Raw genomic sequence first — 14,384 nt, 5'->3', positions numbered from 1 at the left:
TAATCAGGTACGAAGTGATGCAGTTCTGCTGGCTCCAGCCAGACCAGAGGCCAAATGCCGAGGAGGTTCACCTCTTGCTGAGTTACCTGTGTGCCAAAGGAGCTAGTGAGGCAGAAGAAGACTTTGAAAGGCGCTGGAACTCAATGAGACCCAACATGAATCATGGCAGCCTGCATGGGGCTGGTCCCCTGTCTCTGGAGATGCCTCAGGCTTCCACAGCCTCCTCCTCCTTCCCCCTACTGGAACAGTTCTCAGCTGGGGATGGCTACCAGTCAGAGTCTGGAGATGACATTCTCACAGTTACTGAGACCAGCCACGGTCTGAACTTTGAGTACAAATGGGAGCAAGCAAGAGCTAAGCAGCCCTATCACTCCTCGTCCACCACTGGAACATTAGGTCAAGGGAATCCACATTGCCAAGAGATCTACTACCCCCCAGGAGGAATGATAGGTGGATGTGGAATCGATGGACTCACTTTAGGAGTCTCTCCCGAATACTTTGAGCCCAAGCAGTTGCACACTCCGGGTGTGGTTCCAGTCCTCAGCGCTCATAGCCCATCAGTTGGTAGTGAGTACTACATTCGTATTGAAGAGCCAGTAGAATGCAATATTGATTTGGATTACACTATGTGTGCTTACAGCCCTGATTTTGGGGGCAGCAATGGCAGCTTTCTCACTGGCAGTGGAGACTCGGGGGAATGCTTGAACTGTCCCTCTGAGGGAAAGCCTATTGAGTCCTACTGGTCCGCAGACATCCGCAAAACCGGCGCCTATGATTCAGACAGCAGTCCAGCCATGTCCCTAACCATGGAGCCCCTTCTAGGTCAGGTATCTGATGCCAGCCCTCTTAGGCCTTGGGAGTCAGGGCACTATGTATCATACAAAGACAGGGATGGAGGGTATTATTTTGAGCATTCTCCACCATTGGGACCACCACTAGGACCACCACTAGACCACTACTTAATTGGAGACATAACAGAAGCCCCACGAGAGAGCTGGGGATCTCGAAGCCTGAGAAAGGCTCTTGGGGAACTGGAGGATCCATTGGGGATCTCCCCTTCTCTTGGCAGTCCACCTCAGGGCTATAGTGAGCATTATTTAGAGAGTAGTCAAGGGTCAGTAATAGGGAAAAATGTAACTGGAGGATATTATGATATGATGGGCTCCTTGAGGAAAACTATGCCAGGCAGCCACTCGGTTTGTATCGACATCGAGTCAGGTGGAGCTGTGTTTGTTGGGCGAGACGACACTGACTCAGAAGATGATGACGACTTGTTTGTTGAAAGGCAAGCGATGGGTTGGTCCAACAGCCACCCAACAAAAAATACAATGAGCTTGGGTCGGAGACAAAGTTCATCTAGGCAAGATGCTTACGCTGATTTTCACTACACTATGCCGATGACCGATGTTGAGGATGCATGGCCAAAGGAGCATAGTCTCCCATATCGCTCTGCCAAACCAATCAATTACATGGAAGCCACAGCCAAAAGTAACACCTGCCCTGTGCATGGCAGACATTCATCAGTGTCCTCAGCAGACTGCAGTTCCTACATCCATCTGTGTCATGAACCTAGAGAAGCAGAGGTCTATCCTGTGCCATGTTGCCAGGCATTGAGCAATTCCCACTTTGTGGATCCTCTCACAGGGTCATTGGTGAGAAATTGCTTTATGAATGATGATGTCCCTGGCAAAAACCAAGGCTTACCAAACAGAAACCAGCAGCTTAACCAATCTGCTCCATCCATTGGGCGTGCAGCTTTCAAAACTGAGTCGTCAAAGGCCAACGTAAGGCAGTCAGAGCATTCGGAGTATGTGGACATTGTGGTCAGAGAGGGGATACCCAAACAAGAAAACAACATTGAACAAGATACAAATCAAAAGGACCCCAAAGGTGATGTTACCACCATGTCTCAAAGGTTAGAGAAAGCCCTTCCTGACCTTACCTCCACAGAGCCTGAATCAGAAGCAAGCAGGACAGTGGACAGTGGTGTGGAACATGAACACTCCAGCATCAGCTTAGTAGAGATTGATGACTGCAGTGATGATGACATCACTGACGTCACCTCAGGGATTTTTGGTGACTTCACAATTGATTACACCGAGACGCCTGACTACACCTCCCAGGCATTCAAGTCACTGCAAAAGCAGGTGGGCACACCTGACTCTATGGATTCCATCGATATACCATCCACGGCAGGCTCCAGTGAAACTCTTAGCCCAACCTCCCTCCATCCTTCAAGTTCACCCAAAGCTATGGACAGTGGCTATGACACAGAGAACAACGAGTCTCCTGAGTTTGTGCCGAAGGAGCCCCACGAACCTCAAGACAGTAAAGCCTTCATCCAACCACTGGGGATGTCAGTCTCCGACCTGTGTCCAGTCACAGAGTTGAAGGAGCAAGATGAGGAAATAGTCGAGCCACAACAACAAGATGATGTGGAGGTAGCAGTTGCCTTGACAACATCTCAGAGCACTGATGAAGAGCTGACTGCGCTGAGTGAGAAAACCCCATACAGAGATTCGGCCTACTTTTCTGACTATGAGGCAGGGAGGGAGAAAGATAGTGAAGAAGACAGTGAAAAAGAAAATGAGGATCTTGAGAGGCTGGAGGAGGAAACGGTGGTATTGACAGAAAAAGAGGCACTATTACCAATAGAGATGCTTGAAGAAGACAGTGAACAGGCACATGCAGAGTCTGAAGGAAAGCGTGAAAACAACAGTGAAACTGACGAAATTATCTGTGTGGAAACAGATCAAAGTGTCTCCCATGGTAGCCCTGAACTCACTTTTATCTCTCCCTCTTCTCCTGAGGAAGTTGCTTGTCTGAAACCTGACAGTGTCCGAGATGAAGATCTTGAGGGATATTTAGATCACCCTCAAGAAGTGTTGCTATCTGACAGTCAGTCGTTGGAGGTAGCTTCCTCGCCATGTTCAGATACCACACAAGAGATCTGTGATACTGAGGAGACGGATCAAATCCTTCCTCTTGAACCATCAACCACTGAGTGTGTTACTGAGGGCAATAATGCTGAGACTACTCTTGACATCAGTGCAGGGGAGCATGAGAAGGAAAAAGAGGTCATTGAGGAAGTGACATTTACCACATGCTCTGATGAACCAGCACCCCAAGGAAAAGACAGCAGGGGGATTCTTGAAGATAACACAGAGAAGAGTCTTTCATCAGATACGCCAGCAGAAAAGGATGGATACCAGTGCCACAAGAGCTCCACTCGTCCTTCTTCTCCTCCTCCTCCCCTTCCAACACTCGAGGGGCGAGTATCTCCAGCAGATGGAGAAGAGGCTGATGAGGAGGATGGGGATTCAGAAGACAGTGATGAATCCGATGAGGAGCTGCGCACCTACAGCATCCAAGAGCAAAGTGAAGAGAGTGAGGACGAGGCCCTACAAGTGCCCATAATTGTGAGCGACTGCAGTGATGCGCACAAGCTCAGAAGCCTCCTCAAGATGCCCAGCCTACTTTCAGACTCCCTCTGCGATGAGCTAGAGTCCAAGAAGAAAGTGGTGTCCTTCTTTGATGACGTTACTGTCTACTTGTTTGACCAAGTGAGTAGTGCTGATGCACTTGATAAAACTACACACAGCACCTTACATTAAATGTATTAGGACATGATCCAATCCAAATACATTATTATACAGTGTTTCAAATGTATATTCTTTTTAAATGACAAATTTAATGCCTTGTACAAGGCTGTCCTTCAGCTTCTAACAACATGAATAGTGTATGACTTTGTTCGACAATTTAAAAAGGGGCCACTTGCAAACATTCTTCTGTGAAAGTATTTCCAAGTATCCATTCTATCTTCTTATACTCTCTGTGTACATATATATCCCAATACCTGTGCCAGTGCTTGTTAATAAATGAATAACATAATGAATGAAAAACATAAAGGAACAATGAGGTAAAAATGATTGACTTCTTCAGGAAAGTCCAACCAGAGAGCTGGCAGAACATGGTTTCCCTTTGGGAGGAGAGTCAAGCAAGCAGAGTGCAAAGGGCAAAGTGCCAAATCAACCAGACAAAGTCAACGCCTCTGATGACTCCTCAGATGGAAACATTTCAGAAGAGAGTAAGAACCTTTCACTAGATTTTTTTTTAAATGATCCTGAATGAACTGGTGTGCTACCTCCTTCATTCATTCTCATCCATCCCTTCTTTCCATGCCTAGGTGCGGGGTTTGAGTGGGAGGATGATTTCCCTCTGCTACCACTCCCCACCTCTTCAAAGGGATCCCCACCAGACGTCAAGACCAATCCAAGCCTGCCCTCCAGTGCCACAAGCAGCAAACCCGCCGTTCAGTACTCGCGCTTCTCCGTCTCTCCCTCCACCGTCTCTCGTTTCTCCATCACCCATGTTTCTGACTCGGATATGGATTCGGCTGGAGGTAAAACATGCTGATAAATGTCACACCATGTGCATCTTTTATAGAGAAAATATTAAACAATATAACGTTACATGAAGCTCCAGTTACTACAATGTCCGCAGTGTCCTTTCTAAAGGTGATTTTTGCTGGTCAGCGCCGATAAGAGTTACTGTCTCATACAGAGTCACTCTGACTGAGCAAGTGACTGAATGAGATACTGATGCTCTGTCACTATCACTTAATTAAAACAGAGGGTGGCACTAAAGACCTAATTAGATGAAAAATTCATCCTCCAGTGTTCATCCTCCTAATTCACCTTAATAGCAGCTGCAGTAACACAGCAGGTCGGAGCAGTCGGACTGCAGGTGTATGTTCTCATCTTACAGTATCAGCAAAGATGATCAAGCATCAGTAGATGACAACTAAATGCCAACTAAAAAGTATTATGATCTGCTGATTTCTGTAAAGAGTTTTTCTTTGTGATGTTATAGCTAACAAATATCTATTAAATATCTCCAATGGCAAGCAGTGAGCATTTACACTAGCAACAAGAGAAGTAACATTTTGGTTCATATTTTTACACTCTCTAAAGTAAATAGTAAAATCCCTTTAGTTCACCCATGATTCTGGAAAACTAGACATTCATGTAATGGTGTGTTTTCATGTAGAAACAGAAGTCCTTTGCCACCACAGGATGGCAATAGCACAGTGGATAATTTCCATTTTCAGGATGGAACATTACTTCTGTTACAATAAGAATCCCATCCACATTACTGCTTTAATGGAAGACAATGTTGTTACAGAAGATACAGCTAAATTTAGTAATATTAGTACTAGGAGTAGTAGAAGTAATAGTAGAATTAGCAGTAGTCAAAGCAGCAAGTAGCAGTAGTAATAGATAGCTTTCTGGCTATAGTACCATTTTGACATTTCAGGCAGGTGGACTACTTTCTACATAAAACAAGACAATGTGTAATTTCCTTTTAAAAAAACTAATAGTACTGAAATATTACTGGGGTGATGCACTTAATATTTTGTGTTCCATACTTTAAATAAGGGGAACAACTTTGACTTTCTATTTTCTCTTATGGCACTTTTCGAATATGTATCTTAACCCCTCGCAAATGAAAGGTTATGTAACCCTCAAGGTACACATTTGACCATTAAGACCATTCTTGTACTTGTTTCTGTGCTAACATGCTAGTATTGTTCCTACAGCAACTGCTTATTTAATTTAATTTATTCAAATTGTGTACAGTCGTTTTCATAAAATATTATTCAATTACGAAAGCGCTTAAATTCAGTTTTAGATCTTCATTAACAGAAATTGTTTTATTAACGAATCATGTTTCAATTGATTGTGCCCTGAAGGGAGCAGCGAGGATGGAGAGAGAGAGTGAAAACTGCACACCACTGCCATCTACAGGGAGCATTCTGCAACGACAGAACTTTTCTTTTGCAGTGATGCTCTTCAGTGACACTGTTTCAGAGAATCGTTTGGATCCCATCAATGACAGTGCCTATTATTGTTAGCAATTACATAGTGGTCCTGATCTGGGCCCTGAAGAAATAAACAAAGAAAAACCTGGCCATATGCTTCTTAAGAACAATGTTATAAGTAGTCAAAACCTGAACTATATCATATTTGTTAAACTATTTTAAACTAGAGACCATTTTGAAGGGACTATATTATTATTTACTGTGAGAACATGGGATTCTCCTGAGTGGACATCAGGTATTTTCATGAAGGATGAACAGAACCCTAACGTCCAGGCTACAATCAACTATTATTTTACTGAAAAAAAAAAGACTAGCAACCCATCAAAGGCTAAATCCCCAAATGCCTTCATTTTTTTTTCTTTTTTGTCCAGAACTATGTCGGAGAACACTGACTTTGACCAAGCAGAAATGACGGGGTATTATTTAAGAAGACTATTTAAGAAACAAGTGATAGATTTGTTTGTTTTATTTGAGGATGTATTTGTTCGGGGGGAAAGAGAAACACATAGCTGCCTTGAGTCAGCCATCTACCTGAAAGTAGCAGATTAAAAACAGGGTGATGCAACATCAAGAAACTCTGACCAGCTCACTTTATATTCTTTTTGACAGTGAAAAGATCTCTGATTAAGTTTGTGTTGTTCACATTTTCCATTTTTATTTGCTTTTAATATTTCTTTGGCGATTAACATGTTTTTTGAATTCTGTGAATTATTCTGTACATTTTCAATATCTCAGTATCATTTTATCTCACGTCATGGAAGATATCAGGCAAGAAGCCAGTGCTTCATTTTGTACCCTGCCTTGTGCAAGTGTTGGAACGATCTTAAAGAAGCAGTGATAACACTCACTCACAGCATGAACTCGTATTTAGGAGCTAGTACAATCTTGCAGGTCTTCATTTTGAATTAGCTATTAGCTGCTAAATGCAAAAATATGTCTCATCCATCCTCTGTGGGCCACTTGAGAAATATCAGGATCTCGGGCCCTGGTTTTGACCTAACACTTTTAGTTACACAAACGAGGGCATGTGAACCAATGATGCTGTATATGTCTGCTACAGTCTGAAGGTCCGAGCTGGGGCTTTTTATTGTTAAAGTGTTCATAATTGTCTTAATGCATTTTTAATTTAAATATTCTTAATTATGATTTTTTTATTATTTACAGTGTATTGCAAGGAGAAAAAGGACTGAATAAATATCAGTGGCATTGAATGAGAAATGGGAAAATGGTTGTAATTTATTCTGAGAGCCCCCTGGAGATTATCTGGTCACGTCCTGGTTAAGAAACTATCGGGTTTAATTTGATTATTAACAGTGTTAGGGTTAAGATTAAGTTAAAATCGTAGTTTCCAAATATGTGTAAATATAATAGAATATATTACATTCAACTTCAATAGTGATTAAGGCAAATAGAGTTAAAGACAGGATGAGCATCTAATATTCATCTACAGGTGACTCTCAAAATAAAATGTGACCTGGATAATTTGCTGTTATTTATTATACAATAATGACAGGAGCTACTGACTGTGGTGAATACTTAATACTGCACTGAGTGTGTACTTTTCCTTTTGCAGCTATTTTGTTCACTCTTGGTAGGAGCTGTTAAGGAAATAATGGCATCCTCTCTCTCTCAGAAACTGAAGAAACTGCTTGATGCTATGACTATAGTTGATGTACAGGAATTCTGTGAGATTCACACACTTATGTGCTTTGGACCCCCACTGACCCTGGGGCGGAGGGGAAAAAAACACTCTTTATGCTACATTCGAATATGTTTGATGTTTGTTTGCCTCTTAAGGCGCTCTCTTCGTAATAGGTTAGATTGAGCTAGACAGCAGTCTGTACTATTTTTGTATTTTATGAGATCGGTTTTAACTCCTGATGAAGAACAGTTTGATGCTTGTGCTGGGTTTTACTGTAAGAGCTTATCTTCATGTATCTGCTGCCAAAGAGACGTGTCCATAAAGTGGTAAAAGGAATTGTAGATGAAATAACCGAGGCTCTTGTAGTTGAGCGTAGAGTATAATGATGCGGATGAATGATGGAATAGAGATATATCTGAAGGAACAGCAAGGAGATAAAACAAGCGATATGTGAAAGTCCTCATTAAAAATAAAACAAACAAAAATGTTCCTCTTGTGTGTCACAAAATCAGTGGCTGTACACAAAATAAATTCATTGTTTGATGTCTCTCATTCTCTCTCTCTCTCTCTCTCTCATTCTCATTCTCTCACTCTCTCACACTTTATCTTGCTCTCTGTCTCTCACTGTAACCTTAACTCTTTATTTTCTCATGGGTTTTTGGAGCAAAAGTCTGGGTTCACCAGCCTAAGCCACGAAAAGATGAAACCGGCTACGCCTCCTCTATTGTGACATAGGACACTAATTCATAATTATTGAAGTATGTTCCAAATAATTATGTCACAAAGCTAATGTGAAGCCCCAGGTGAGTAGTAACTAATTTCTCATATCCAGTTACATATACACATAGTTTTCATGAGCCAGTTTTTGAAACCCCATATTTTAATAATAAAACAAAAACTGTAGAAAATGAAAAACTCTAGTCTGCAGGTTATTTTTAGTGTCCATTTTTATCCAAATAAGTATCATGTACAATATAAATGTTTTGTCAGTGTAGCTTTACCTTCATGTAAGTTTTTGCACCATTTCTGAATACACTGAGTTGTCATGAGAAATCACTCTATCCATTAACACATTATCTAGGTAGGGTGCAATATTGATTTGCACTGTAACAATGCAGAATTTTCATATGAAATTTTGTGTAATATTGATATGAGAAATAAGGCTATAGTCTTACACTTATTTGACTTTTTGATACATTTCCTATAACCAGGCTGTTCATGACAATCACTTAAACCAGTTGAAAAAAAATGTTTCAAAATACTGTGACATGTCTATTTTCATCCAAATAAAGCATAACATTGACTATTCATTTTTGATCAAAATTGCAGAGGCTACACATTTACCTCTTTTTGTGAGTTCTTTTTAAATATTGTACATTTGCTCTGGGAAATAGCTTTGCATTAATTTTGTAATCATATTTTTTTAAGTACAGTTTAATCGTACAAACTCATACTACAATGACTTTAGGCCAAAAATATATCTTGCTTGAAAATGTCTTTTTTACTACTTTCTTAAACTGCATTACTTTATTAATCACACATTTAGAACAATTCAGTACAATTGCTTTGTTTCTAAGAATGGACAACAGACAGTGCTTTTCATCTCTCTTTAATTTAGTTTTGACCACTTGGAGTTTCATGAGGAGTAATAAAATGATAGAAAAGGTTGTACATTGTGAGTATGCAAACAAATACACAAACAAGCATCAGGAACACAAGAAAGACAATGAAAAACTTTGATCGGTTGATGGTAAATATACAAGATATAGATTTACAATTTTCTGCTGCTTCCCTTTGTAATGCTTTCTGATTTAAAGGAACACTATGAAGTATTTGTACCTAAAAATATCAGCTTCTAAAAGATTGTGAGGCCTCTCTGACCTGTAATACGGAGGATAATGCCTCTCTCACAGCTCCGAGCCTTCTCCTCTAAAAACCATGGGGCAGAGAACTCTCACAAGTAATGTGTAACACTTTACAGCTCATAGCTTATGGGTGTTAACCTCACTATAAAAAGAATCTAGCTCAGTTTGCTCAGTGCGGACATTATGGTAGAGTGAACAAGGAGGAGAAATAGAGTGAGAGTGGCTGTTTAAGTTAATACTGGACTGACTTTACTAAGTAGAATGAGCTGAAACAGACATGAAAACACAAATTGGAATAGTAAGTATTTGGCTTCCCTTTTTCATGTGTTAAGTTTTAGTGATGAGTTTTGTTGAACAATGTGTCAGAATCAGGTTTTTGAGAGTTACTGATGAACGAGGGCGAGTGGTAGCACCTTCTAACTTTAGCCAGATTAGCTCACTTTTTAGTGTTGGGACATCGATTCTGGTAATAAGTACTTTTCTGTCAGTTGCTGTGAGTAATATCAAAGTTACACTTTATGGTTGTAATAATATGTATGGGTTTTATCATGCAGTCAACATCATTTTATTTAACTACAGACTCAACATTGAGAGTGTATCATTAGAAGCCCCGAGAGCCATTCGTGACCGATGTGAATATTCCTCTGCTCAGAAGGTCTGTGTATTTGTGTGTACTTGTCTGTGAGAGGAGGGGGTGGGTGGGCGTGAGACTTGTTTTCACAACAGTACTGTAAAAATAAATTACACTCAACCGGTAGGGGGAGCTCAGAAGACAAAATAGGCCCTTCTTACATAGTATTCCTTTAAATCGGTATTCTCTGTGCACTACATATATAAATCTTTTACTATACACTTTATATCTGTGCATTGACCCCGTGATTAATATTGCCACTCATACAGTATTTTAGATATACATTTAAAATATTACAATCTATAGAGCACACATATGCTTGCCAAAAGTTTCTATATGTTTTTTTTTGTATGTTGCTATTTGCTACACAATCTTTATATATAATGCTGAGTCTTACAAGAAGGTCTAGGCTTATGAATGTTTTATTACATTCAGTTACATTTGTTCAAGCTTATTAACGACCTACGAGCACCAAAGTTGTTATTTTATGACTCCACCCTTGAAAAACTGTGACATTAAATCACCAATAATTATTAATATGATTATAATTACAGCATTGTACAATACAGCATTGGACTAAACCTATTTGAGCCTCATTGGTCGGTAGTCTGCCTAAACCTGCATCAAATAAATAAAGAAAATTAAAGTAACATTTTCTAAAAAGCATTTATAAGGCTTCTTAATGCATTTATGGTGTGGTATACTGCATACATAATACCTTAAAATGTCTGGCTTAAAGTAGCAATAAGTCATGTTTTAGGTTTTTGCAACAACCCCCAAGGGGGAAAAAAGATTATTTTACAATTTATTTTGTATTTATTTTTATTTTTCAAAATTGTTTTAGTTCATTTCTATTATATATTTTTTTATCCGGGGCTCACATGCGAAACAAATTACTTTGTAGAACTTAATTTAATTGTTTTAAAACCCACAGTGTCTGTCACATGGAAGGGCCAGAAACCTAAAAATATAAATGTATGAAAACGTTGATCTTCTGTAAGTGCTTCATCCTGATGTGGGTCATGGTTGGTCAGGAGCCTACTTTTATTATTGGCAGCATTGTGGCAGGACCCACCTGCTACTTCATCACACTGGAGAAAATGACTTATTGCTCCTTTAACTGTTCTTAGGTGGATACACTTTGTGTTGTATAACACTTCATAAAACAACAGTATATAACTTTAGTAGGCTTTGTCAGGTTCCATAACACAGTCAAGTGTTTATAGTACAGAAGATCATAAAAAACCTTGTCATATTTAAAATGTACAGTGTTTTATCAACAGAAGTTACAAGGTGTTGTGAGACCTGATATTATAAAGTCATATGCTCTTGGTTTAGAATATGTTAAGCTTATAGAACTATGTAAGGGTAAGTTAAGCATAATGGATGCTGTATGCTGCCATATAAACACGTTACAGGGTTAATAGGAATAGTTAAAAAATAATAATAATTTACAAGAAAAAAGGACACATACAAACCCCAATCAAAAATAATGCAGTGACAATCAGGAGGCCTTTTCAGTAAAAAGTCCTTAATAGGCGCTTTCCCATGTACTTTATTGATAAGCTGAGAAAGTGATATTCCTGCATGGTCATTCCCAGAGTAGCCTTAGACAGAGCATGTCTACAGTGCTCTTTCTGAAGGCTGTGAATTAGATTGTATTTTCCAAAGCTCCTAATGCAGGACTGGAGAGCTGAGGTCTTCAGTGATGAGCTGTTTCTATCTCTGTTCCTGGACGTTGCTGTTTGGATGTGGTCTTGACATGAAGGTTGTGAAACACAAAGGCTCCAGAAGTCTACAAACATAAACCAAAACGCTCACTCTTCACTCTCCAGAGGAACACAGCCACAGCACAGAGGATCATACCCAGGTCTACACTGCACTCTCAGGACAAAAAAGAGGTATTTCATAGAGACATTTTTAAATTTTCTATGCACTTTTTGAAAAGAGGGTTCTTCAAGGCTTCTGTAGTAAATATAATGGCTCTATACAGAACCATGAGCACTCCAAGAACAATTTTTATTGATGGAATATTATGGTATATGGCTCTATACAGATGTTTTTTAAAAATGTACTCCATGTAACACCACAAAGCTTCACGTTATTGTTAAGATATCAAACGTGTAGCAGTAGGAGAAAAATGTTTAGTGATATTTAGATCCATTTTCAAAAGCATTCTACATAGAACCATAATAAAGTTCAATCTGAAGAACATTTTCACTGTGAAAGAATCCTTTAAGCTGTAAATGGACAATTGTCTCATGTGAAGAACCATCATTCATAAAAGTGTAATACTAACAATGGCTTTGTTCCAGCTTTCTTCTTTGTTCACTTGCTGGGACTTTCCCATTTACATTGGCTACAAAGGCAGCAAATGTTAATCGTTTCTTAACACTAAGCTACATAGAAACCCTGAGGTTCAGACATTTCATATTGAGTAAATATAATTTAGAATGTGGTCCAATTTTGTTCCACTGCAGTGATGTTTAACAGTTTTTTTTTTGTTGTTTTTCTGAGAGTTCAGTGTCTCTAAATAAGCTGAAAGCACATCCATCAATGGTACAGACAAAATTCAGTGCTGCAATAATCAAAGAATCACATTCTGTAAACTTCAAAACAAGGCATTTTGAATGATTTAATTAGTTTTTGATTCTCTTCCTTAAGATGACAGCAGCCTGTTTTACAGCACCACTAATGAAGCCAGCAGTGCTAGAATATATAGGCGTTTCCAGAAGTAAGTGCATGATATATCCTGCTATAAAGTATATCACCCAGCACCACATGAAGCAGCCAGTCAGTGACAGATAAATCCCCAGAGCTGAATTAACTCCATTCAGAGCTAATGAACACTTTAAATGTTTAAACACTTTAAAACACTTTTAATGAACCCTTCTAACTTTCCCATGCCCTAATAATGTTATTTATTTTTCCTTGTGGAGATGTAACCAGTCATTTTGTCTTCTTTTACTAAATTAAATCACCATTTCCATCAACTTGATGGGTGTCCTACTACTCAAGGTTAATTCCACATTACAGATCTTAGTTCAGCTCTGGGGTTTGTGTTGAGATAGCATGCTTGTTTTGGACTTTAGTGACATGCAAAACAAAGCCGAAGAATTCCAGTTGATTGTCCCCAGTCGGACGACTGAAGGAACGGAGGAAATTTTGTGAATCAGATTCAGAGAGAATCGCCAATATTTCCATGGAATAAAGTTGTGCAACAGTCTTTCTGTCGGATTCAATTTGGTCCGAATATCAGCTGCAGTTCTTGAGTTGCACAAGTTTGTTCCAAATACCACAGACATCATTGTTAGCCATAACACATAAGGCTTGCTGAAAGATGAAAACTGACAGAGGGCATCCAGTAGAAGCGATTATGATCAAATAAAACCATTTTCAGTGTCACTTACTGTTCATTCAAAAGCGGGCAAATTCAGGGCCCATACTGAAAAGGTAAGAAAGAAGGCTTGTTGAATTGTATTTCTTCATTTGGTTCAACTATGGAACAACTATGGTTCAGTCTGAATACATTTTATTGTACGGTTAAACCCAGTTGTTAAAATATTTAGATGTTTTTTCAATTTTGAAAGACACTTTTAAAGGCATAGCAAACATTGTGATGGATTGTTTAATATATATATATATATATATATATATATATATATATATATATATATATATATATATATATATATATATATATATATATATATGAGAGAGAGAGAGAACCATTTCAAAGATATTTCAGGAACCTACACCTAAACCTAACCTTTAAATCTGCATGTTACAAATCATTTAGAAAACAACAACAACAAAAAAAATATTAAAAGTCTTATTAATTATTAATTGTAAAGTGAGAACATATAGGACATAATCTGTTGTTCTAGTACTGGGTATTTTTTCAGGTGACTGTCTTAATGATTTAACCAATTGTAACAAGTGCAATTATCATTGTACATGCAGAAATTAACTGTCACTTTTTCACTTTAACAAAGTAACAAAGGGGGAACTAAAAAGGGGTTAAACACACTGTAGCTCACAAAAACAGACAAAACACACTAGAATCTCACATGCAGGCATCCAGTAGATACAGTTAAAGCTGTGTCACATTTTCTATTTATTTATTTCAGAACGAAGCTGTTATCTTGGAAATCAAGGAAAATATCTCATTATAATCATATTATTATGATTATGATTATCTCATTATATTATATTATTACATAATAATATATCATTATAATCAGTATTAGAGGACAAGGGTGTGTTTACACACCTTACACGCTGGAATCAGGATGAAATCCAGTGAATTAAAACAAATAGTTTTCAAAGGGCTAGAGGCAGATTGCTGAAAGGATAATGGACATT

General features: G+C 38.7%; 2 protein-coding genes across 6 annotated transcripts in view; one reads left to right on the top strand and one right to left on the bottom strand.

Moving 5' to 3' along the window:
• aatkb (apoptosis-associated tyrosine kinase b) overlaps positions 1-8,755 on the top strand; it is a 63,726-nt gene extending 54,971 nt beyond the window's left edge. For all 3 annotated transcript variants that reach the window (XM_066663442.1, XM_066663445.1, XM_066663444.1), the window contains 4 exons: positions 8-3,563; positions 3,943-4,087; positions 4,187-4,402; positions 5,753-8,755. In XM_066663442.1, the coding sequence (XP_066519539.1) occupies positions 8-3,563; positions 3,943-4,087; positions 4,187-4,402; positions 5,753-5,781 (3,946 nt within the window). In that variant the 3' untranslated portion in view covers positions 5,782-8,755. The remainder of the gene's footprint in view (positions 1-7; positions 3,564-3,942; positions 4,088-4,186; positions 4,403-5,752) is intronic.
• A 387-nt stretch (positions 8,756-9,142) lies between these two features.
• Positions 9,143-14,384, bottom strand: part of LOC136691632 (BAR/IMD domain-containing adapter protein 2-like) — a 75,727-nt gene continuing 70,485 nt past the window's right edge. For all 3 annotated transcript variants that reach the window (XM_066664270.1, XM_066664275.1, XM_066664276.1), the window contains one exon: positions 9,143-11,814. In XM_066664270.1, the coding sequence (XP_066520367.1) occupies positions 11,739-11,814 (76 nt within the window). In that variant the 3' untranslated portion in view covers positions 9,143-11,738. The remainder of the gene's footprint in view (positions 11,815-14,384) is intronic.

Source organism: Hoplias malabaricus, chromosome 3, assembly GCF_029633855.1.
Source record: "Hoplias malabaricus isolate fHopMal1 chromosome 3, fHopMal1.hap1, whole genome shotgun sequence".
Classification (NCBI taxonomy): Eukaryota; Metazoa; Chordata; class Actinopteri; order Characiformes; family Erythrinidae; genus Hoplias; species Hoplias malabaricus.
Note: the sequence above shows the minus strand (reverse complement) of the source record. Positions and strands in the feature narration are given on the sequence as shown.